At 55.1% G+C, this 24,540-nt stretch overlaps 1 protein-coding gene across 2 annotated transcripts in view; it reads right to left on the bottom strand.

The window, feature by feature from the left end:
* Nucleotides 1-20,583, bottom strand: part of MEF2D (myocyte enhancer factor 2D) — a 33,427-nt gene extending 12,844 nt beyond the window's left edge. For both annotated transcript variants that reach the window (XM_012767731.3, XM_012767728.3), the window contains exons 1-6: nt 20,241-20,583; nt 3,899-4,090; nt 3,079-3,282; nt 1,489-1,626; nt 317-527; nt 40-96 (exon numbers count right to left, since the gene is read on the bottom strand). In XM_012767731.3, coding sequence (XP_012623185.1) covers nt 40-96; nt 317-527; nt 1,489-1,626; nt 3,079-3,282; nt 3,899-3,952 — 664 coding nt within the window. In that variant the 5' untranslated portion in view covers nt 3,953-4,090; nt 20,241-20,583. The remainder of the gene's footprint in view (nt 1-39; nt 97-316; nt 528-1,488; nt 1,627-3,078; nt 3,283-3,898; nt 4,091-20,240) is intronic.
* Nucleotides 20,584-24,540: the final 3,957 nt, after the last annotated feature.

Here is a 24,540-nt window from a genome sequence, read left to right on the forward strand (position 1 = left end):
CAGACCTCCCTGCCTCTAGATGGAGGACGCTGCACTCACCGACAGGGCTGGGGCAGGCTCCGTTAGCACTGTTCAGGTCTCCCCCCAGCATGGCCCCTGCAGGAGAAACAGAACCATGACAGCTGACAGACCAGCCCCCTTCCAGAGCGAGCACTGGAAACTGAACAGGAAGAGAGGACCCCAGGAGGAGGAGGAGCCACACAGATGAGGGAACGCTGTGGTGGGCGAAGAGAAATACTTGCTGTTTGAAATGGAATCCCAAAGTCCCCATCACCCCTCGTCTCCACCTCCCTTGGCCACCTCCCAACCCACTTACCTGCACTAGCTGGCCGCTGGGGCAGGCCGGGAGACACACTATTCCTCTGTAGTGCTGGCTGCTGGGGGGACAGGAGCCGCGGGTCCGTGAGGGATGATGTCACCAGGGAAGGGGTGACCAGGGAGCCGCTGGGATTGCTGAACTGCAGTGAGCTCTGATTGGACACGGGCACCGTGACAGGCATGGCAAAGTTGGGGGCCGGGACAGCTGACTAGACAGAAAGATGGAGGGGTAGGGTCAGGCCAGGCCGACCCTTACCCTGAGCCCATTAAGCCTGGGAGGGCAGGCATGGGTCCTTCTCATTTCTGGGCTGTGCATCCTAGGGCCAGCAGCTCGAGCTCCTTGCCCTGGGCCCTCTTGGAGTCATGACTGCCACTCCCAGCAAGGAAAAACTTTGGGATCCAGCTCTGTATGGCCCAGGGAATGAGAACAAGGCTCTGTTCACTGCAGACTGGACCAGGGACACCCCCTAGTGGAGGCAGGTTAGTCCTCAGCCAGGCAGGACACACCGGGAGCAGGTTAGAGGCCCTGAGTACAAATCTACATACACAGCTGTTAAAGGCCTGTACGGTGGGTTGGGACATCTAGCCTGCTACAGAGGGCTCACTGCTTTCCCTAAACGATGCTGAGTGCCTTTGCTGGGTCATGAGAGCAGGCCCCAGGGGAACTCGCCCCCAAAAACATCTGGACAGAGAGCACACTCTACTTTCCTGTCCTCTAAGGAGCTTATGTCATCTACACACTTCTTGCTGGTGAGGGGGACACTGCAGGCCTCTCTGGCTTCTGCTCCATCCAAGATGAGTCTCCGCAAGGGTCACAGGTTTACCACGACCAAGGCCAAGGCCAGAGGTCCCTCAGTGGTCACTAACAGCCCCAGCATGGCTCAGAGCAGAACACCCATCAGAGGCAGCCGAGGGCCGGGGCGGGGCGCGAAGCCACACCATGCAGCACAGGGAGGCTCTCCTCCATGCGACTACTCACGGCCAGTCTATAACTCTGCATCATTTTATCAAACTCCTCGTCTATCTTTTTATATTTCTCTTCCGTCTGGGGGGTCAGGGCAAACACCTCGTCCACCTCAGGGCTCTCACATTCCCTGTGCTTCTTGTGCAGCGCCTGGGGGGGAAGGGGCCGGAAGGGGGGCCAACAGAGAGAGAGTGAGTGGGGCTCACCCCATAGCGCCGGAAGAGCCCGTCCAGCTCCTCGCTGGCGCGCCGGTACTTGTCCTCCAGCAGGGGGCTCTGTTCCAGCGAGTCCTCCCCGTCGGGCTCTGGGCTGTCGCAGCCGTTGAAGCCCTTCTTCCTCAGGGTCTGTAACCGCACCACTACCATCAGCTGGGTGAAGGTCCTGCCTGCCTTCCCTGAATTCCTTCGGGCCCTTGCCTGAGATCCCCCTACTTTTCCCCTGACCTCCTCCCTCAGGGGTCCCAGCATCTCCCCAACCCCCTCCCTTGGTGCTGCCTGCCCCTCCCCACTGACAGTGCCTCCCAGGGCACCCTGTAAAGATCTGCTTGGTGGGGGAAGCATCAGAATACAGGGATCACCTGGGAGGTGGGCCTAGAATAGGGACGCACTCTACATGGAGATATTACTTCCAAGGTGCAGGTGGGAAGGGGGCTCCACAGGGATGGGCTGAGGGGCTGGTACCCGGGGCCAGCCCCTGCCTGACCACCCTGTGGGGAGCCATGGCCAGAAGGTACCAATCATTCCCCAGGGGGAGGTAGTTGGGGTGGTTTCCCATCCCAATCCCCGGGCTCTGCTTAGGAGAAATGGGGGACAGAGAGAGAGAGAGAGAGATGGAGACAGAGAGACGGAACAAGATGCAGAAAAGCAAAGCAGGAACAAGCACGTACCCTGGTGGAGGTATACCTGGTAGGTCTGCAATAGACCTCAAAGCTGCCCCTTCCGTGCTCAAAATACCCTGAAAGATACTTGCTTTGTCTTTAAAATCAATGCAATTTTACATTCTAGTCTAGAGTAAATCTGTTTTCTCTAACAAAAAACTAAGAGACTTTCCTCTAAATCTCTGAGTAGGCCTGTGGCTTCCCAGGCACCGTCTTCATCACCTCAAGTTCTGTGCTCCCAAGGTGCATGCACCTCAGTGTGAGAAGCAGGAACATTCAATTCACACAGCACCTTTCAAATCAGGCACTAGCCCCATTTTTGGAAGGGGACATGAAGGTGCAGGGAGGCCAACGCACCTGCCCAAGGCCACCTGGCCAGGAAGGGCCAGAGCTGAATTCCAAAGCTCGTGTCCTTCAACAGTTCACCATGTCGGCTCTCTTTGAAACAGAAAATAGAACCACAGGGACCCACAAAGGGACAGAGACAGAGCAGGAGAGATGGAAACAAAGACGGAGACAAAAAAAGGAGGAGGCAGATGCAGGAGCAGACCAAAAGACAGGAGAAAAGGGGAAAGACAGAGAGAATGAGAGGAGACAGAGTAGAGAGAGGTTATGTCACGCCTCACAGAAGTGGAGACAGAGTCTTCGAGAGGGAGTGGCAGTGGGCTGGGTGGGCAGCCCCCTCCCAACAGCCAGGCAGCCTGGTGGCGGCCTGTTCACCTGTACGGTACACCCCTCCTTCCTCCTCGGGCCCAGGTTCTGCGTGAGAAGATGTGGGTTTAACTGTGTGTGCACAAAGGTGAGGGGGTACAAGGGGCAAGGGACACAGGTGCGTGCGCAGAGGCAGGTCCGCAGGTACCTGCTGCATGGGCACGTGTACATGTGGATGCGAGGGTGGTGTCGGGGTATGTGGGCCCACCTCAATGATGTCGGCATTGGTGCGGCTCTCGTGAGGCTCGTTGTACTCCGTGTACTTGAGCAGCACCTTGTCCATGTCGGTGCTGGCATACTGGAACAGCTTGTTGGAGTGGTTGAAGATGATGAGTGCAATCTCGCAGTCGCAGAGCACACTCAGCTCATAGGCCTTCTTCATCAGCCCAAACTTCCGCTTGGTGAATGTTACCTGCAGAAAGGCGGGTGGGTAGCTAAGTCTGGCTTAGTCAAGGCTTGCCCAGGAGTCCCAGCCTATAGGCAGCCAGACACAGCCCCTGTCCTCAGGTGCCCCCATTCTCAGGGTGACACAGCCCTTGCTCTCAGGAGGCCCTGGTCTGGGGAAGGAGCAGGCTAGCACTCCTCCACCAACACATGGCTAAGGTACAGCCCAGAGCCAGCTCACTGAAGGGAGAGGATTCAGATGGACAGAACTCCACACCTCCATGCTGGGGGCTATGAAGAGGTCAGTGGAGAAGTGTAGAAGGGCCTCCTAAGGTCAAAAGAGGGGAAGCATTCATTTGGGAAAAGGGGTGTGCCCAGGTGTGGCCTAAGCCTTGCATGTGGCTCCTGGATAGGGGCACAGTCCCATCTGGTTGCAGCAGCAGATGAGCCTCAGAGTTCTGGGATATAGTATTCCAACAGTTGCAAGGAGGCTTGTCTTCTCCCAACCTTAGCCCTTCCCCTTCTGTAAAAGCTTCTAGAGTTCCCCCTCTTCCAGGAAGACCTCTTGGAGTGCCTAGAAGGAGCGGAGGCAGAAGCCAGCTCCCTGCCCTCACCCCCTCCACATGACTCTAGGACTTCCTCACCTGTCGGTTCCGCTCGTCGGTGATTCGCTGGATCTGAATCTTTTTCCTCCCCATCTTCTCCGGGGGTCCTCAGTGCTAGGGAGGGGAGGGGCTTGCTGGGTTGTGGGTCTCGGCACACCTTACACTGTGCTCATGAACGGTCTGGGATCAGCGCTCAGTTCATGGTCTGCAAGACACCTTCTGCACAGCCTCCTGGAAGGGGAGGATCACAAGAGGACCCTAAGTTTGCTCCTTAGTCTTGCTTTTTAGGTACACAGGGTAGGCTCACAATACCCTGTGAGAGGCTGGCAGCATCTGAGCCCCACCCTCAAAATGAGGCAATGCTGTCTACCTGAGGCAACAGCATGCCATAGCCAGTCACCACTGGAACTCATGCCAGAGCCCAGGACTCTGCCCCACAGTCACTGCTGCTCTCAGGCTCTAGGGCAAACAGAGTATATGGATCTCGTGGTTTCTAAGGGTCTGGGTCTTAGAAAACACTCCATGTTCCCTTCTTTTCCCCAGAGGCTGCTCAGAGTAGAAACACCTGGGCTTTCTAGCTGCCCTCTGGCCTAAAACCATGGTTCCCGGTGCCAAGATGGGGTGTCTCTGGTGTCCCTGGCTCAAGAACACTAGAGCAGGCCAGGCGCGCAGTGGCTCACGCCTGTAATCCTAGCACTCTGAGAGGACGAGGCAGGAGGATCGCTCAAGGTCAGGAGTTCGAAACCAGCCTGAGCAAGAGCAAGACCCCACTTCTACTAAAAATAGAAACAAATTAATTAGCCAACTAAAAATATATAGAAAAAAAATTAGCTGGGCATGGTGGCGCATGCCTGTAGTCCCAGCTACTTGGGAGGCTGAGGCAGCAGGATTGCTTGAGCCCAGGAGTTTGAGGTTGCTGTGAGCTAGGCTGACACCACAGCACTTTAGCCCGGGCAACAGAGTGCAACTCTGTCTCAAAAAAAAAAAAAGGAACACTAAAGCAGGCCTAGAGCAGTGGTTCTCACACTCAACTCATGGAACTCTGGGGCCTGGAGTCCTGTAGTGGGGGGCTGGGGCTGCAGAACACCTACCTCCCTACACCAGGCGTCCTCCACACTTATCAGTTTTACTCAGTGGGCCTCAGTCTATAGTTTTTGTTTGAAGAAAGGATTTTGTTGCTTAAAACAAACCAACCACTCCCTTAGACCAGAGGACAGCAAGTTTTGGGCCAGATAGTAAATATTTCAGGCTTTGCAGACCATAAAGTCTCTGTTGTAACTACCCAACTCTGCCATTGTAGCATGAAAGCAGCTGACGGCAACGTGTAAACTAATGAGCAAGAGCATGGCAGTGATCCAATAAAACTGTATTTACAAAAATGGGCATGGGCCAGATTTGGCCCACGGGTCAGAGTTTGCCGACTCTTACTCTAGAGATATGGGCCAAGTCTAGTCTAAGAGTAGTGCTTCCCAACTCAGCACCTAGAGGCACACAGAGAAAATATAGGGCCAAATGACGTAGACTGTTGAGGACACTGGCAGCCAGGGGGACACAAGCACCAGGCAGAGAAATCACCATCTCTGTACATCTATAACCTCCTCACGGCCCACTGGTCAACAGCTGCAACTCCAGAGGCAGGATAGGAAACAGAGCCCTGCACCGCCCAACTCCAGGAGGCACCATGGGATGGGAGGGGACACAGGGATGGCAGCACAGCCAGAGCCAGAAAAGTGCATGCTCTCAGGTGTGGGCAGTGCCCATACAGGCTAGGCAAGGCTGCAAGGACTGGAAGGGCCATGGATGGAAACACAGGATGACCTCACGGCCTCTCCAGTTCTGTTATTCTAGGAGTCCTTGCATCAAAGGTAGAACATTCTGTAAGATGTTGGAGGAGGGCAGTGAGCATGGGGCCCATGCTTCTAAAGCCACTCTATTTGGGTCCTGGGAGGAGCCTGAACCAGAGAAGGCCAGCCCTCCCCTCTAGAGTTCCCCCTCCATTGAGGCCCCACCCAGAGACCCAACTGCAGAGTCCAGGGAGGTGGGCTCCCAGCCTCTGTCTGACCCCCAACCCCAACCTGAGCAGAGGTGTTGCTGGGGTGTTTGATGACAGAGAACCACCCCCTACCCCAGCCAATCGGAGTGCCGCTGAGGTTCCTTGGAGCCTTTCCAGCCCCACTCAACATGGCCTCTAAGGACCACAGTAGATGCCAAAGTTCAGCCTTGGCATCTTGCATGGAGGGAAGGGGGAGAGAAAAGATGGGGTATCTATGGACTTGGGAGGAGTACCCCTCTCCACTTGCCCCATTACTAGGACTGTCCCTCAGGCTTTCCCCAGCCCAGCTGGAAAGACAGCCTCTGCTCTACCCAGATAGCTACAGAAAAAATGCAGCTCTCTGGCCACTCCTCAAAGGACCCTCCACCCCTCTTGTTCTTCCCACCCTCTTCCTCTCCTTCCTCTCCTCCTTGTTCTCAAGGTGCTCCATGGGCCTTGGGCCTCTCACTGTCCCCCCTGCACATACCCCAGGGCAACATCAACAACAGCCCAGCCAGCCCTGAGTAGCCCAACAGACACCCAGGCCCCAAATCAGCTCCAGCCACCCCATTCCTCGCCTGTGACCCCAATCTCTGCCAAACTCCCACTGCTAAGGCTCCAGCCCAAGGATTTCAGCTCCCCTGCTTCCCAGAGCAATCCAAAGACTGCACTTTCTAGAGCTGCAGTGGTGTGGGCTTTGGCAGGGAAGGTGAGGAGGGAACACAGAGGGCAAGGGGAGGGGACTATGAAGAGTTGGCTTCTTAAATGAGATTCTCTGGCCCGGCCGTGAAAACCCAAATCTAGACTGGTAAATGCAATAACTACTGCACTCTGGCTTACAGCAGCTACCTTCCTGCTCCCATTTTACTATCTCCCCACCCTTTTGTTCATAAGTACATCCTTGCTGAGATGTAACCTCTATAAGCTGATGACCAACACTGTCTCTTCCTTCAAGTTGGGAGAGAAATTCTCTTTGTTCTCACAACCCTCAGAAAAGTCACTCTTACAGTCTTTCTAGCACTTACCACAATTGTAAATAATCATAATTCCATGCTTCTAGTTAATGCCTGGATCCCCTAATAGGACTGAAATTTCATAAGGGCAGGAATCACAGTTATCTTTTTCACTACTCTATCACCTATAAGAAGGAGCTCAGAAAATGTCTATTGAAAGGAAGAAAAGACGAGTTCATTGTTGTGACCCTATGAGAAGTCCTTCTTGCAGTCTAACCTCTGTCAGTCCTGCTGTAGTACCAGTTCCTCTCACTCTATCCTCTATGAACCTAAAACATTTCCTCTCCCAGCTGTTCCTGAAGATTGTCCATTTGGACACCACCCACCCTCCAAACACCCCTGCTACCCCAGTCCTCAACCCTCCCTACCCTCAGGTTGGCTGGTACAGAGGGTGAGACTCTAAAGTCTTCTAAGGAGCAGCCCTGAGCACATGGAGATGGAGAGGATGGGGTTGCTTAGGCAACTGTCGCCTGGCAACCAGCTCCCTGGCTGATCTCCTACACCGCCCCCCCCACCCCCGCCTCATGCTGGGGGAGCTGGGATGCAAGAGGGATCAGGGCTGAGAAGGCAGAGAAGCCATAGAGACCCACTGAGCATCCTCTGGTAGAGAGATATCAGGGTTAAAAAGACCAGGCCCTTCTGTCCTCAGTCTCTGTCAAGGTAGCCCAAAGCACTTTTTTATAATTCCTTGCTTCCCAGGGCCCTTATCCCATTGCTGCTCCCTCTATGCCCACACTGCCAGAGGAGGAGATGCCCCTGCCTTGGGCAGCTCCCCCCATCTAATCACGAACCCTCCTACAAAGCAGGCTCAGTCTGTACTAACCTCTTTCCCCTCAGCTGTCCATTCCGCATTGTTGCAGGGTCTTTGAAAGCCCTGGGGCAAGAACATGAACTCAAATAGTGACTTTGGAAGACAGGGTGGCTGAGGCCTAGGTGGGCATAAAGAACCCTAAACTGACCCTATCCAAGGTGTGGAGGTCTATCCTGTCCAAGCTTCCCTCCTACCCAATTAGGGAGATTTTAATGAACACCTGGACCTCCTTAATTAGCCCTCTGCCTAATTACCTAACCAACTGCCAGGAGCCAGAGGCCTGGGCATCTGTTCTCCAGATGTGAGTCTCTCCTCCCCAGTCTGGCCTGGCCCCATTCTTCTTCTCCTTTCCGGCCAACTCCACCTCTAGGAAGCCCTCTCAGACGACCTGGCCCTTGGCTGCTTCCCTTCTAACTCTGTAGCCTTCACTCTGCCTGGTATCTGGAACCCAAGGCTTGGAGGGCTTGGGCTGCCAAAGAGACAGGGGGTTGGCAAGGGTGGCCTTCTTGCTCTGATGGTCCTAGGGCTGCCCAATCTTGACCTCAGGCCACAGCTATGACTCCTTGGGCTGGCAGCATCTAGCACCCCTTTGAAGGCTCTGGCTGCTTGACTGTGGACAGTGCAGGGTAGACCTCCTAGGTGGTGGGATGGGGGCAGGCAGAGGGCAGTTAGGCTGGTCCCAAGGAGGCAGGCACAGACTCACTTCTGTGGAGGAGGGTGGCTGAGGGAAGCCTTTGCAAATGGAGAGCAGTGAGGATGCAGGGCAGGAGGCCTATCTGAAAACACCCTCAACAAGGAAGGAGAGCTGAGGGAACCAGAGACCATAGAGGATCAAGAAGGACCCCAGGGACAGCCATTTTTCTAAGCTACAGACCCAACTAGAACCTGCAGGTTGCAAATGAGGTACAAATGACATGCAAAATGTACCCTAAAGGGGGACTGGTTTGGAGGGGGCATGGGAGAAGAAGCAGGCCCCTGCCTCCCCCAATGTAACACCTCTTGGTACCTGAGCAATATTCAAACCATTCTCGGGTTTCAGAATGATGCTATCTCAGTTCCTGTGTGAGGGTGGCCTGGGGCCAGGGGGGGCTGGGGGTTGAGGGGGAGCGGTCAGGGCAGCCTCCCTGGCGCTGCAGCTGCAGCAGGGCTGAGCAGGGCTGTCCTTCTGGGAGCTGCAGGAGAAGTCCTTCCAATGGCTAGCCTCCACTCCTCTCTCCTGCTCTTGGCAGGGGAGTACCCACTTTTCCTTCTCCCCCCTACAGCTTTCCATCTACATCCACCCCCTATCCCAGTGGCCCTGAGGCTCAGAGGAACTACAGAGCATCTGCTTCAAGAGCTCCCACACCAGCACAGGTCAAAATGGAGCAGATGCCCAGAGAGGCTGAGTGAGTGGCCCCATGTCACAGAGCAATGGGGTTCAACCTGCTCTTCCACAGGGTGAGAAAAGGAGCTCTCATTAGGCAGCCCTTCATCCCTCCCTCCCAGGCTGCTCCGGGCTGCAGGCTGTGGACTGAAGGGGAAGGCAGGAGGCGCTGGAGACAGCTGTCATCCCTCCTCCCGCCCCTTCCCCGTGGCTGGGCTGCAGGGCATGAAATAAGCAGCAGGCGCTGGGGGAGGGGGTGACAATCCAATCCACCTGTCACCCCCACAGTCAGGCGGCCTCAAGCAGCCTGCTCACTAACGAGAGAGGAGGCGTGGGTGAGACAGACACAGAGGAGGGTGGCAGAGGGGGACAGACACACAGACAGGAATGGAGACAGAGAAAAAGAGGCAGCGAGGTCAGAAGGCAGAGTGTGGGACAGAGGCATACAAGGGGAGGGCCAGAGGAAAGATGGAGAGGTGAGAGGAAGACAGGACAGAGACAAAGATTTAGAGAGAAGCAGGCAGAGACCCAGAGACAGGTTCAACAACTGCTCACAGGACTCCAGCTAGGCCTGACGCTGGGGGAATAACTTGATGGGATACCACTCCTGCCCTCTGAGAACTTGCAGTCCCGCCAAGAGACAGACAAGGGCAGGCCAGGTCCCCCCCAAGGCGAGGGCAGGGAGAGGAAGGGTGGCCCTTGGGGGCCTAGACTGGGCCCAGGCATGGCTTCAGGAAGGAGCACCTCCACTGCTGAGGCTAAGGGCTCTGCCCCACCTCCCAAGGGCAGGCAGGCCCTGACAGGAGGCAGAGGGGACCACTGAGGACCAGGCTGCCCAACTGAACTCCTGGTCCTGCCTCAATTCCCACCATACCCCCAGGGCTCACAACCTTCCTTGTCATTCTTTCTCTGAACCTCAGCCCTGGGACCTCTTAGCTTGAAGCAGAGACACATGCTGAGGAGCTCCAGGAGATGGGGTGGGAAGGTAAACACAGTGACTCCCCCAAACACCCAGGCTAGGGGGTTGAGAGACATTTTCCTGCGGTTCACACAGTGAGCCCTTCCTTTGCCAAGGATGTGGGGGGCATTACCCCTAGAAAGTCTAAGCCAAAGCAGAGCCCATGGCCTCACATTGTCCCTCTCCCCTGTCCCACACGAAGCCCAATTCTCACAGCCCCTCCCGCAGCGCCTGCTCCCTTCCCCACTGCTCCTGGGCCCCTCTCTGTCCCCGCCCCCTCCCATGGCAGCCTCTTTTCATCACCCGGGAGTGCTTGGAGGGTCTGATCTCAAAGGCAGGGCCCCAGTCCCAGCCTTTCAAAGTTCTGTCTGGCAAGCTCACTACCCAAATCCCTGGTTCCCACCATCTTCCCATCCCTCAGGGACTCCCCTCCCCCAGCCCAGCAGCCTCAGGGCTGGGCAGGGGCTATTTTTAGCCTGGGCACTGAGCTAATTTTAACTCACCAACAGGGGACCTGGGGGCGGGCTGTCGGGCTGGGTGGGTGGGGGCAGTCCAGGAAAGCGGGGCTGGGGCAGGGGTGGTCTCAGGTCCCAGGCACCCTAGGAATCCAAGTGGGGGGCAGACACTGCAGCCTCAGCTTAAGGGACAGGAACTGACTTGCCAAGAAGAGCACCCACTGCAGGAGAGCAGGGCTGGGAGCCCTCCCCCCAGCTTCCGCTGGACAACTCTCCCGTGCCCCACCCTAGATTCCCACCCTCTTCTCCCTGGCAAATCTCCTGGGATGGGGTCATCCTGTTCTCTGCCCAGGAGATGCCTCTCTAGTGAGGGTCTGTCTCCTGAGCCTCCTCTACTTCTTCCCCACCCTGGCTTGTCCTTCCTGTAGTCTAGCTCTCATCCTTCCTGTAGCAGCTGTGAGGCTGTCTGGCTCCCTACGGAGACAGCAGCCTGCCCCCTGCCCAGGGTCCAGCACCTCCTACCCCAGCTCTGGCCTTCCCTTTGTGGCTTCTGGGTTGGCTCCTAGGTAAACCCTGCCCCCCACAAGTTCCTAGAGCTACCCAGACAGATCTCAGGAAGTATTTTGGGGAGGGGGTGGCAAAAAGAGATCCTAGTAGAAAAGAGGTGGGTGAGGTCGGGCAATTAACAGCTCAGGGGAACATAGGGCCTCTGGACTGGGATTTCGGAAGCCTGGGTTCTAGTTCCTGCTCTGGCTCTAACTCAGTGTATGACCTTGAATAAGTCACTGCACCCTCCAGGTGTCACCCCACTGGCCGGTGTTATGGGCAGCTGGAGTGGACTATACTCAAGTGCCCTTCTAGCCCTAACATTCTGTTCCTGTGCTCTCTGGAGAGGTCCAAAGGAAAGGAGGTCAGGATTGTGTGATTCCATGGAGAGGTAACCAAAGAGATGGCCTGGTTGGGTCCCTCATCCCCAGCTGGGGAGGAAAGGCAATGTGGGCACCAGAAGAGAGCAGGGATGGGGCTGAAGGGGGAGGTGCTTTCACTGAATAGTGCTCCCCAACAGATGACCAACAGCTGACAAAGGCTCATGGCCAGCCAGGGCAAGTACCAGGTGAGGTAGCCCTTATACACCTGGAATGCCCATCAGACCCAGGGCTTGGGGCCTCCTGCTTCTGGTTACTGAGCAGTGACTAGCCCAAGGTCACTGTCACCGCTGCTGGTAGGGCCAGTTCTAGAACCCAAGCCCAAGCCTTGCTTCATGCTGCATCCCAGCAGGCCGAGCAGCAATGACTCACTGCCAGTCTTTTGCATGTGAATTTGCATAGTGTCTCTGACCTTGTTCTTTTAGACTCAACTTCCCATTCCAGGACATGGGTTACCCCTACCCAGGATCCCTAGGCACTTATGGATCCCAAGTGGAATTCTTGGCACCTCAAGCCTCTGTTCCCATCTTTGTCCTCCAGAAAACATTCCTGAATTTATAAATACCTTCAGTAATACAGTCTAGAGCTCTCAGTCCAACTGGGTCCTCTACTCTTGCCCAGGCAGGGATGGGGGCATGGGTGAATAAGTAAGTGCTGTAGCTAGAGGAATTTGATAAGATTCATGGGGTAAAGTGTGGTGGCTCCACCATTGCCTGGAGGCTCCCCAGAAGAATCCCAATCCTCTTCGTAGTCCCGAATTTGGGGCAACAGCAGTAGGATGGAGGTGAGCTGCCTTTACTTTTATTTCTATCCCCATTTCTAAAATCCACCCACAGACTGCAGAGTGAGAGGAAATGGCCCAGAACAGCGGGTAGGATAGATGTAAGACCACAGAGTGGACTTCTCAGGGCTAAATCCTTGGACTCATAACAGTCTCTGGGGTTCAAACTTGCTTTGTCAGTAGCCACCCAACAAAACATGGCAGCTGGTGATATGTGGGAGGGCACGGAGGCCCCAGCATTGTACTCCAACCAATGGGAGCTGCAGACACCCAGTCTCCTACCCACCTTGCAGTCTGACTTCCACTTGTCCACTTAGTGTATCTACACTTCTAGGCACACCCTCCAAAACAATGAAGCCCAGAAGTGTCTCCCATCCTAGGAAGTCATTCCTGCTATCTAACTGCCATCTTTCCCACTGCAGCCTAAGCCCATTTCAGTCATCTAGACAAGAGTGGTGGACAAGGGCCCCTGGCCATCAGAAGCCTGGGCTGCAGTGAGGTGGGGGCGGTTGAGACAGTTAGTGTGTCACCTTCCACCACCCCACTCAACTTCCCTCTGGGGTCTCAGGAGACAGAAGTGAAAGTGGCAGCTGGGGCCTTGGGGGCGGGTCAGCTTGAGAGCCGTTGGGATGAGCATAATGCCACCAGTGCTGGGTCTGGGCTGCCTGCCATTGCAGCGGGTGGGCTGATGGTTAGATCAGGGGAGGGACTTCCCATGGAAATGAGGACATGTGGTAATGATGAGCATGGGCCCCTGGCCAAAGGAAGAGCAGGCTGAAGAGGAAAAAATGGAGAGAGATAGGCAGTAGACTGTCTCAGAAGGGTACTTTCTTCCAGGGCAGTGGTTTGTCCCCTTGTTTAAAGCATCCAGATCCCTTCTTCTCATCCATAGCACCGAGGCAGGGCTGCTCTGGCTGCAGCAGATGAAGGGGGTCTGAGCCCTGACTGCTGGGATGTGAGGGCAAAGGCAGGGGGCTGAGGCCAGGCCCTCAGACTAGACAGCACCAATTCTGAGGAAAGGGGCTGTGGAGGGTTGGAACATGAAGGGTTCACCTACAATTACAACAGGGGACCTGAAAGAGGCCAATCCAATCAGAGAAAGCAAATCCTCCTAGAGACATCATGACCTCGAGAAGCCACCAAGGATTTAAAGGGGCCGCTGGGGCAATGGCTGGGTCTCCTTCTGACTGGAAGGACAGTCCTCTAAGCCCCTGGCAGGGGAGGGAGGGCGGGCATCGTGGCTATGTGGGCCTGCTGAGGCAGCCAGCCAGGCAGCTCTTACAGGATTAGCTTGCTGCTTTCAGGAAAGGTGCCAGGTAAGGCTAAGATGCCCAGCCAGATGGAGGGGGGCCCCAGAGGGAATGGGGGTGGGGAGCAGTACCTGCACAAGGCTATGCAAATACATGTCCCCAGACTTGTGCCCCTCACCAATACCTGTCTTCTTACCCATTCTTGAGGACACTGCAAAGACCCCTCTGATTTTTGCCAGTGAGGACCTCTGCTTACCAAGCTTTCCCTGCCATTCCTATGATCTGGAACTATCCTTCCTCTAAGGGGGAAGTCCTGCCTGTTGTCTACTCTTCATCTCTCTGCTGTACTTTACAACCAAGGCCCTAACCCTGGGAACAGGTGAGGAGGCTGAGGGGTTCCTCTCTCTCCCCTCCCCCTCAGTTTTCCACCCTGGGCTGACAGGTGGGGGAGACAAGAAGGAGCAGCTGGGCCAGGACACCTGTCCCCACCCAGCCAGCATGGGCCCCAGGGGCCTGCCATGGGATGTGCATAAGGAGAGTCAGCATAGAGCAGGCAGCTGTGGGGGCTGGAGGAAAGGGGCTCAGAGGTCAGGGAGGTGACGGGAAGGTCTGAAGCACCCCTTCAATCAGCTCATCTTCCCGGTCTAGCCCCACATCATCCCTCACCAAACACAGAACATACCTGTGCTCCAAAGAGAAAAACTGGAGGTTTGAAATCATTCCTCAACCCCCTGCTCCATCCCTTTGCCTCCATGTGACTTGATCCAACTACACTAGGAAGACCCCCTGAAAAGAGACCAAGCCCTCCTCTCCCCACCCCACCCTCCTGCCAGTGTGTTTCCACTTGAGGCTTGGGGGTGGGATCTCTCTTATTCTTTGTTCTCCCAACCCTTAGCGCCCAGTATTTGCTGGTGGGGCAGGAATAAGTAAGCACACAGCCAGAGGGACCCGGTAAGACTCCTGGGGAGAAGTGCGGAGGGGCAGGTTCTAAGACAAGGAGACACCTGGAGGGGGAGGGCAGGGCTGAGTTTAGCTTCCCAAGCCATCCTAGGGTCAAATTAAGACCTACACCTCAGTCCCTACCCCAGACACCAGAAGCACTGCCTACCCCACCCCAGTTTCTGGGTCTCAGCCTTGGCAGGCAAGTCCTGGGCCTAGCTGGGGGTGAAGGTCTGGAAGAAAAGATGCAACCATGTTCTGAGCATCCACCACACCTTTTCCCACTGAACCTCCTTCCTTTCACATATGAGAGAGGCAGCAGGCTAGTGGTCAGTTTCACAGGGATGGAAACCAATTCAGAGTTAGGCAGGGACTAGCCCAAGGTCACCAGAAATAAGTGGCAGAGGTAGGCTGACTGCTGAGCACAGTGCTTCTCCTCACAACCTGGATGGGAGCAGGGAGAGACTCCCTCCACCAGGGAGTCACACGCATTCCTTCCAGGGCAGACTCCCCAATTCTAGGCCTTGGAGGCTCACGACCATCTCGCCTTCAGAAAAGCCCAGGCTCTTGTGGTCCAAGCTGTCCCACTCTAGCCTCTCTCCCCATCAGTCCCAGGCAGCAGCTCAAGGGGACCCAGGAGGGGTCTCTGGGTTTCATTTGTTCCTGCCCTCAACACTTGCTTTGGGGGCTTCCTCCCAGGACACTCACATCAGAAGACAATACCTTAGGGAATCAAAACAATATCCTTCCTCAACTTGCCACCAAATCCTAATTCTCTGCCCTCTGCCAAGGAATCCTACTTGGTCTGCTCTTCCCTTCAACTGCTCCTCCTCTTCCTCTCAGGTCTCCTGGACCTTCTGCCATTGCCCCTCCTGCAGGGCAGGATAGCTCCTTTAGCCTCCTTCAGCACCTTGTAACTGGGAGGCCTGAGTCACTTAAATCTTTGAGACTCAGTTTCCCAATTATAAAAAAACAGTTGTGGAGAGAAATAAATTGTCTCAATATGCGTGACCATGCTCAGCACAGAACTTGGCACACGGGGACATAACAAATGGCATTTTCCTTCCTCCCGTTCCCAGGGAATCTCAAAAGTTTTAGTTTTTGGTCTCTGAAGTATATTGAAAAATTGGGTGAGTGAGGTACTGCCTGAGGGGAAAGCTCCTTTGACCAGGGGACAAAAAAAGCTCCCTCTATATGCTTTCCCGGTCTGTCCAACTCCTAGGGGAGTGGCAGGAGCACCCAGCCAGAGGCACCAAGCCAAGGTCAATGACCAGGCCGAGGGCCCAGAGCCTCCTGGGAGAGTAAGTTTAAATGAGTAAATATGGTCCCGCCTGGGTGTGGCCAGCGACAGGCCAGAGCTTCGGACAAGTCCTCCCCCTCCCAGCCTACCGCAGAAAGGAAAGAAATCAGACAGCAAGCACCACTGCTTCTCAACCCGAGGCTATCGGGGTCCCATGCAGAGTCAATAAACAGCAACCCCCTGTCTCCACGCCTGCCAGGACTGGGCAGGAGCAGGGCTTGGCACTCAGAAGGGGAGGTTGTGGCCTAAGCCCCAGGAGAAGGTAAAAAGCAGATGAGGAGGACCTTGGGAATCACCTAGGCCAAGATCTGCCCCCAAGTGCCTGAGGGGTTCAATGCAGCCTTGATACCTCAGAGTGGCCTTGCTCATCGGGGTGAGTGGGGAGGGCAACAGAGACCAGCAAGACAAACCACCAAAACACCCAGGTGTTCTGATAAGCGAAAGATGAAACTCCTGTATGTATCTGGCAAGCTGCAGCCCCAATAGGAGTGACGTACCCAGGGACACACAGTCAGTGTGAGGGGCAGAGGCAGGATGGGCCAGGACCATGGGGGGTGGGAGTGAGGGGCAGGCATGGAAGTCAGCCAGGTCTCCTTGACTCACAAGTCATGCTCTTTATTTCGCAGACAGGGCTCTGTCTGCCCATCTGTGGTCTAACCTCAATCCCTCCTGCTCCAGTCAGCCCTTCTCTCTTCAGAGTTCTTGCTATGCCCTTCATCTTCTTGCCTCCGGTCCCCTCAACCCCATCCCCACTCTCCAATCCTTTAATCATCTTTGCCATTCGCTACCCCCCACCTCCCGCAGGGCAGCAGCTGCTCCGCGGGTGTCTACATGCACACCTTCCTGCATGTGTGCCACTAAATGCTGTAGACATGCCAGGTGTATCTGGACATGAGAATCTACACAAGACCCCTACCCACCCCACCTTCTGGAAGAAAGGGCCCAAAGGCTCGCTCTCCCACAGTTCTAGGACAAACTCCCCAAAACACTTTCAGCCCCAGGCAGGGGGAGAGAAAATAAAATAAAAATTTCAGGAGACAAACAGTACCAATCCCACTAGCCAAAGGTCAAGGGCTTTCCGTAGAGCTACTAGAGAAGAAAGTGCTTTAAGATCCCTTCCTTTCCTAGGCCAAAGTAGAGCCATCTCTTTCTCCACAACCTAGCTCCACGGGGAAGCTCCATCCTGCCTGCCATAATCATGGGCAGACAGGGCAACATCAACCACAACACAGCGAGACATCCAGCTTCTAGAACAGAATTTCTAGCACCTAACTCTACCCTCTCCCCCCATGAGTAAGTCACCAAACAGGGACAGAAGGACAGACGGTTGGCCGGACTCCGGCCCCATGACTAGCTCATAAAAGCCACCAGCGATTATAGTGATGCTGAGGCAGTGCTGGTCTTGCCACCATCTCCTCCTTCCCTGTAAAAGGGAGATAATTGCCTCAAACCAGTTGGCCTCAGAGAGCCTGGAGAGTCTCAGCCATGGTCCCAAGGGGTGGGGAGAACCCCACCACCACAGTGCCACAAGGCCCAGAATCTGACCCCTGATGATGGGTAGGCCCACATATGATCCTCGTACTCACTTATAGAACCTGGGTGAAACCAACTATGACTTGTGTCCAAGAGGTCAAGACCTATATTACAAACAGGCCATCAACTCCTCTTTTCCAGTAAGGCCACTACCCATTCTCTCTACTAGAGGGGCAGAGAAGAAGGGGATTTGGCTCAAATACAACTAAGGAAATGCTGGGCCCACCCCTTTGTCCCTGGATTCCCCTTGTCCCCATGGAAGTATGCAGGTGGATGGCAAAGTGTCCGACAAGGGCCCATACCAGGCCAGGGTAAGCACTGAGATTCTGGACCCAGTGCCAACCAGGGAGGGCATGGGGCCCAGCTGGCCAGGAAGAGAAGGTTGACAGGACGGGGAGAGGGCCAGGCCTCTGTAGAGGCACAAGGGCCAGGGATGGCCACAGCAGAGGACCTTCCCAGGGCAGGATCGGAGGAGGAAGGTAGGAAGGCCTGGGCCATAACCAATGAGGGCCTAACTATGAGGCCTCCTCAGGGGCCAAGGCAGCCCCTCCCCAGCCTCCCCGATGCTGCTCCTCTAGCCCCCAACCTGAGAAGTCTCCCTCCACCTTCTCCTCCCCATCATATCTCCCAGGAAAGACCTAGGGAAGATTTAAAAAAAAAAAAAAAAAGAAGAACACCCTGCTGGAGAGAGATTATATAACAGCAGCCAGAAAGACTATCATATCTCCCAACCTATGAGAAGAGCCAGGAGCCAAGAGGGGCAGAGCCAGGAAGCCCAGGGGCACCAGGCACAGTGTGTGGTGGACAATGGATAGCACCTGCCACCATTCCAAGTCCTCCACCACTGTTTCAGGCATTGGGTACAGGGTACAGCAGGCAGAAGCTCTAGCTCACTCCCCCATGCCCATTCCTCCACACAAAGGTTATGATGCTCTCTGGGTCCTGCTTTTGTCTTTGGACCATGGCCTCCAAGAACAAGGATTGTAGGTCTTCCTTCCCAGAATCTCTCCCTACTATGAAGCTCTGCCTGAAACAGTGGAAAGACTAAAGCTCTGACACAGATTTGCTGGGTGATCTCAGGTAAAAAACTCAACCTCTCTGGTCTCTAAAGGAGAATGAAAGCTCCTCCTTTCTCCAGAGAAACCAGAGACCCCTCCCCTTACAAATGTACATGCGCACATATACATACCCACACGTGCAAACACGGGTGGCCTATATGGGGGACAGGCAAGAGAGTTACAACAAAGAGAATATGACCATTGAGACCCAAGGGCCCAAATAACCTGTGATGGGGCAAGTGGGGAAAAAGCCATACATAAGCTCCAGTGTCCCCCAGTCACCCCATATAAACAGGTTGTCAGCCACTCCCACAATGATCCCACCCCACCCCCATCTCCTGCTCAACACACTGGGAAACCACAGGAAGGAAATTCATTCCCAGGCAGGCCGTGGGAGCTGGGACAGGCAGGCTAAGTCCTGGGGCGGGTGTGACCCAGCGGGTGGACATCTGTGAATACTGACATGTGCCTTTTCAATGCTCTCCTCAGCTACTAAGACCTTCCTGTTGAAGGTTTGGAGGGGAGTGGGAGGTAGACAGCTCCCTAACTTCAAAACACCCAATCTCAGGCTGGCCTGGGCTCCCCTCCTATCTCCAGGCCAGCAGCAGCCCAAGGTCACCGCCCCAGACGGCAAACTTCCCATAGACCAGGCTGGCCCCTGAATTGCTGCAGAGACCCACTGAAGGGATAGGGGGATGGGTGGATAAGAGCCACCCTCACAAACCAAAGAAACCAGGCCTCTGAAACTCAAAAGGGGGGCTGGGCACAGGAAAGGGGGACACAGGATCCGCCCACCGTACCCTCCCCCAACCCATCAACAATTCACCCTGCAAGGGGAGGCAGAGAGAGCCTCCCACTCAGAAGGGCAAACCTGGAATAACCCAGTCAGTGGCTCCAAGTGTGCCCATGCCTAGGAGCCCTCCTTTCATGAGGGGACCTCAGAAGGCTGCTGAGAGGTCAGCGTGATTCACAAGGGGGAGGGGGCGCCTTCCCCCCATCTCTATATGACCTGAACCTGATAGGACAACCTGATAGGACGGAGGCTGGCACTGGAGTGAGGAACTAAACACATCCTGGTCTTCTTGGCACACCCTCCCAAAAGCCCCCAACACTCCCTAGACCCCCACTCCCAGCCCAGTTCAGCCTGTCATAGTGTCATAGGTGGAGAGAGGAACTGGAGAACTCTTGCCCAGATGTTGAACAGCTGCAAACTTCTGGCCAGGGGCTTCTCCAGCTGGGGCTGCTGACAAACCAGATCAGGGGTCTCAGAAGCGGGGCTAGGAGGTCCCAAGGAAGGGTCCTGCGTGCCCACCTCCGTGGCGACTTCGCGTCCCAACTCCACAGGCACCCGGCAAACACGGCCCCGGAGACACACACACACACACACACACCCCAACCCACCACCCCGGTGTCATCTGAACAACATCCCCCCTCCCTCCCCCGCTTCCCAAACAGCTGCGGCTCCCCCCGCCCCCACCCTCCCGCCGCCCTCCCAGGCCCCCTTCTGCACCATTTCGGGCCAAGGAGGAGGGAACAGGCGGCAAGAGGAGGGAGAGGGAGGGAGGCCCGGCTGTTAAAATGTCAGTCGCGCCCGGCTGTCACCGGAGACCCTTTCTGAGGATGGCGCCCCTTGCCAGACCACTCCGAGGCCGTCGTAAGCCCCGACACCAACAAGCCGGCGCGCCCCCAATCCGCGCGTCCTCACCCCGTACCTCCCAAAACCCAAGGGAATTACAGCCCACTCCACTTGTCCCCCACAGCCGACTCCCTAACACCAACAGTCCCCTATGTAATCCCCAATGCCACACGAAAACAGCCAGCTCCGCGAGTTCCTCCCAGCCCAGGGGGCTACCCCATCCCACCTCTCAGGGGGACGGTCTAGACCACCCTCCACCCCAACCCCAGGACGGGTGGGGGAGGGGGCCTCTTAAAGTGGTAGGCGCATTATTTTTCTCTACTCACCAGCCCAGCTGGGGGAAAGGGGGTGTCAGGCCAGAAAGGGGGTAGCCTTTGCCCCTTGTCCGGGGGATCTTCAACACCGGGAAGCCGCAGCTCCGGACGGGGGGAATAATAAATGAGGCGGGCGTCCGCGCGGGCCCTGGGCGGCGCCGGGGGGCCTGAGCCCCCGTCGTTAGAGCGGGGGCCAGCAGGCGGGCGGCGAGCAAGCGGGGGACCGGGGCCGAGCGCCCGAGTCGCCTCGGCTGTTGTTGATATTTTGCTTCCTTCCTCCTTTCGGGCTCCAAAGGTAACTCCTCCAGCCCCCGGGAGTCGAGGCCGACGTAGGCACAGCTCAGCCTAGCTTGAGGGGCGGGGACAACGGGAGTGACGGACAGGCGGGGGGCCAATGGGAGGAACCTGTGGGGGTGGTGGGGCGGGGCCGGAGCAGGGGCGGTCCCGGGGACGCGACCCCGCCTCTCGCGTCCCTCGGGCTGGCCGGGCCGGGCCGGGCCGGGCCGGCCGCTCCACCCCACCGCCCTCCCAAGCTAGGCAGCGGCGCCGGCAGCGGCAGATCCCTCCGCCTGCCGGGAGGGAGGGAGGAAGGGACGAAGCGAGGCGAAGTAGGGAGGCCAGACCCAGAGGCCTTTAAAGGGATCGGCCCGCGCCCATCGTGCCCCCTCCAAACACGCCGGGCGGCCGCCTAACACTGCTGCCACCACGCGCTCAAGGAGGTCCTTTCCCGGGAGGCTCTCTGAGCAGCACGCACACTCTCACAGACAACGCACGCTACCTCGGCATTCCCCCCACCCCAGCCCCAGGAGAGTTGGGAGATGAAGTCTAAGTAGACAAATTAAGGGGAGACTGTAAGTGGTGAAAAGACTCCATCTCCCCTACTTGGTGACAAAGCCCCACTTAAAGGGAGACGTTCTTTTCTTGGGGGGTTACCTAGCGAGCTCAGTTGCTCCCTCTACCTGTGACGGGCCCCCCTCCCTCTCCCAGCTCGGCAGACGCCCAGCAATTTAAAGCAACAGCTCATAGTTCTTGGGTGACCTAATCTCCAGTGCCAGCGGCCGCAGAGCACTTACTGCCAAGGGGGCAATTTAAAGGGGCGGGACCCTAATTGTCCCCTCCCCCCACCTGCCTCAGGGGAAGCACCAGAAGCATCTTATTATAGAAGGAGTAGTAGCCCTTTAAAATTTTTTTTTTTCTTTTAAATTCCTGGTTGCCCCAGGGCGTGGTGAATCTTTAAATGCCCTACTACAGGAGTGTCAGTGCCATGCCTGCTGAACCACTGACCTGTCGGGCTTCCGCTCCAGCATCCCTAATACTTCCAAGTCCTGCTGTTTTCTACGTGGAGCTTGAGGAAATGATTGAATCTGGCTTAGATTTCAAAGAACCTTGCAGAACAGAAGAGCACTCAGTTCTTTACACACCGTGATTTCTATCTAGCTGGGTCTGATTCACCGGACAAAGAATTCTGGATTAGTGATGGCGAGACCAATGTATATAGAGAGAGGCGGCATGTCATGTTGGTTAAAAACGTCAGCTTTGTTGTCAAGTTGCCTTGGTTGAAACCAATTAACAATTCATTAATTGTCAACACAGGCACATTATTTAACTTTTCTCTATCTCATGATCCTCATGGGTAAAATGGAAATGGTGATAATAGTGCCTAACTCATAAATTTGGTGTGAAGATTAAATTACTTCATATACATAGATCGCTTAGTGCAGTGCCCCATACTGCATTATATTAATATTATAATAACTAAGACCTTTGGACCAAGGTTTGGTCTGCAAAGACCCCTTAAGGCCTCTGTTAGCCCATGCAAGCCTCAAAGGAGGCAAGTTCAGTAGAACTGCTCTGCAAATAGGTTGGAGGCTTATCTTGTATGTCCTAAGACAGGAAGCCAGCAGGCTATTTCCTTGGCCTCAGTTTCCAAACTTTCCACCCTATCCCACCTTCAGGAAACCTGATTTACACAGTGTCCCATTTTCTCTCCAAAAGTAGCTTCCTGGTTCCTCATTGGCTCTGGGAGACAAGGCCCCCAACACCATAAGATGTCAGTTCTCCCTGCTAAGCAGAACTAGCTTGCCCAAAAGATTTCAGGGTAGGCAGAGGGAGCCCATCTGCCCCTTCCCCAAGGACTTGGAGAAGAACAGATCCTTGTGCCAGGCTTGAGGCTGAAACAGTAGCAGGATGGGAACGTGCCCCCCCCTCTCAAGTGGGGAACCTCCCCTCACTTGTGGCCTCTATTTTTAGTGCTTCCCTAGGCTCTAGCTGGAGAAACCGTTTAGTCATCAGGGTGTTTATTTTCCGGCTGTTTCCGACGTTGGGAAAGCAGAATGTTGAGACTGGAGAGATCCAGGGCTGCTGTAAAAGAATTCTTAGGTACAGGCCTGAGAACTCAGCCTTCAGACAATTGGGTCCCAAAGCATAGGGGGGAAAAAAGGAAAAAAAAAAAAAACAAATTGGGCAGGGGCAGCCAAGCCCCCAAGAGACCAAGAAAGCAGGGTTCTCAGCTTGCCTCCAGTTTTGAGGCTCTCCAAGCCAGGGAACCTTCTGGCTCCAGCTCTACTGGAAGGATTCTCTCCAAAAACATAAGCACCCCCAAAATAAGCTCCTTCCTAGGGGCAATTAACAGAATTCCACTCTCAACTTCTATATATTGGTGTGGTGTGCCTCCGCCAACCACAGCTCTAGCCAATCTCAAGCCTGAGGCAGGCTTGCCAGGACTATGATTGGCTGGCTCGTTCTCCAGTCTTGGAATGTTGGGTCTTTAACAAAGGAATGAGGAAGGAAGGTGAGTCACCTGGGGAGGGTTTTAAAGGGCCAGGAGCAGGAGGGAAAAAGGAGGGGAGAGAAAAGCTCAGTGGATGAGATGCAGTGTGCAGGGACTACCCCTCCCAGATGCTGACATAATTCACTAGAAAACAGAGTAGGATAGGCTGACACCATAAGTAGGATAGAGTGTAGAATAAGAGGAAAACCTCTTGAGAAAGGAAAAGTAACAAATATGAAGCTTTGATTTTCATGGACAAAGAAAGAGTCTAAGGAGCAATGCTACTAGAAGTTAGATCATGGAAATAAGGACTTCCTGAAAGTGACTCACTAAATCTTTTACTTCTGGCCCCTGGAGTTCCCATCCCAGAGTTCTCTGGGTGGAAAATGCCTGAGCAGGCTCAGACTCTTGGCTCTCCTTTTTCCTCCTCCCCCTCTGGCTACCCACTCATCTTTCCTAGAGGAAAGTTACCTAACAACCCAACACTGCTACGAAATCCTCTAGGAGTCAGACACTTAGATGTCCACTGAAGTCTTAAAAAGTGTGTGTAAACTCCTCTCTACTGTATCATCTTCATAAGTTTATATGGCAAAGGGACATCAAAAACTTGTATTCACTCCTTCCTAAGCATCCCTAATCTAACTTAATTTGAAAAGGTCTTCCCATCCATATCCCCCGCCCCCAAGGGCTGTTTCTCTACCTGCCTGTGGTTCTATAACCCTAGGATGCCATTACTGCAGGTCCAGCCTCTAATCTATCTGGCTACTAGGTTGGCCCCCTCTCACCTTCTCAGCATCAGGACAATCTCCACAATCTCCCCTTACCTCCATCTCCTCCTCCCTTCCACTGGGCTGATCATTCTTCCTCCAATTTTTGAGTGATCCCAGCAATCACTCCCCACATCTGCACACCTTGCTTGGGAGGGGAAAGACCACCAGCAGGTATACGGTAGGTAATCCTGTGGATGCATTCTTTCTGTGGACTTGTGTATCATCCTGCACCTGCTTGTGTAGTGCTCTCTATTCTGTTATCTACCTCCTCAGTACACTCCATTCTGTACTGACATTTTTGGTTTCCAATTCTCTTCCTGAACCCCTGGAGGGCAGCCCTCTAACTCAACTTTGGGTCTTCAGGACTTTTCAGGGCCTGGCACAGAATGTGCTCAGCAAATGTGTTACATGAACATTTGTGTGTGTGTGTGTGTGTGTGTAGCTGTGTATCTGAGAGGAGATTATAAAAACCTTTATTGAACACCTCTATTTGTCCAGTGATAACTGTGCTAGCTCAGGGATGGGGCTCTAGTCTGGGGCCCCAATAAGTCCCTCTAGGCCAGAGTTGGGGGGGGGCGGAGTCAGCCAGAGAGGTGTCAGGCTGTACTGGCAGAGCTGTGCCCCAAGCTCAGTGCCATGCCTGGGGCAAAGGGCAGACGGCCCACCCAGGAGCTGAAAGGGGCGGGGAAAAGGTGCCATAGCTGGGTCCTCGGTCAGTACATCTCCCCCACATGAGCTCCCTGCCCCCGGCTGGGCAGGATGTGGTGGCAGC

This window comes from Microcebus murinus, chromosome 2 (genome assembly GCF_040939455.1).
Source record: "Microcebus murinus isolate Inina chromosome 2, M.murinus_Inina_mat1.0, whole genome shotgun sequence".
Classification (NCBI taxonomy): Eukaryota; Metazoa; Chordata; class Mammalia; order Primates; family Cheirogaleidae; genus Microcebus; species Microcebus murinus.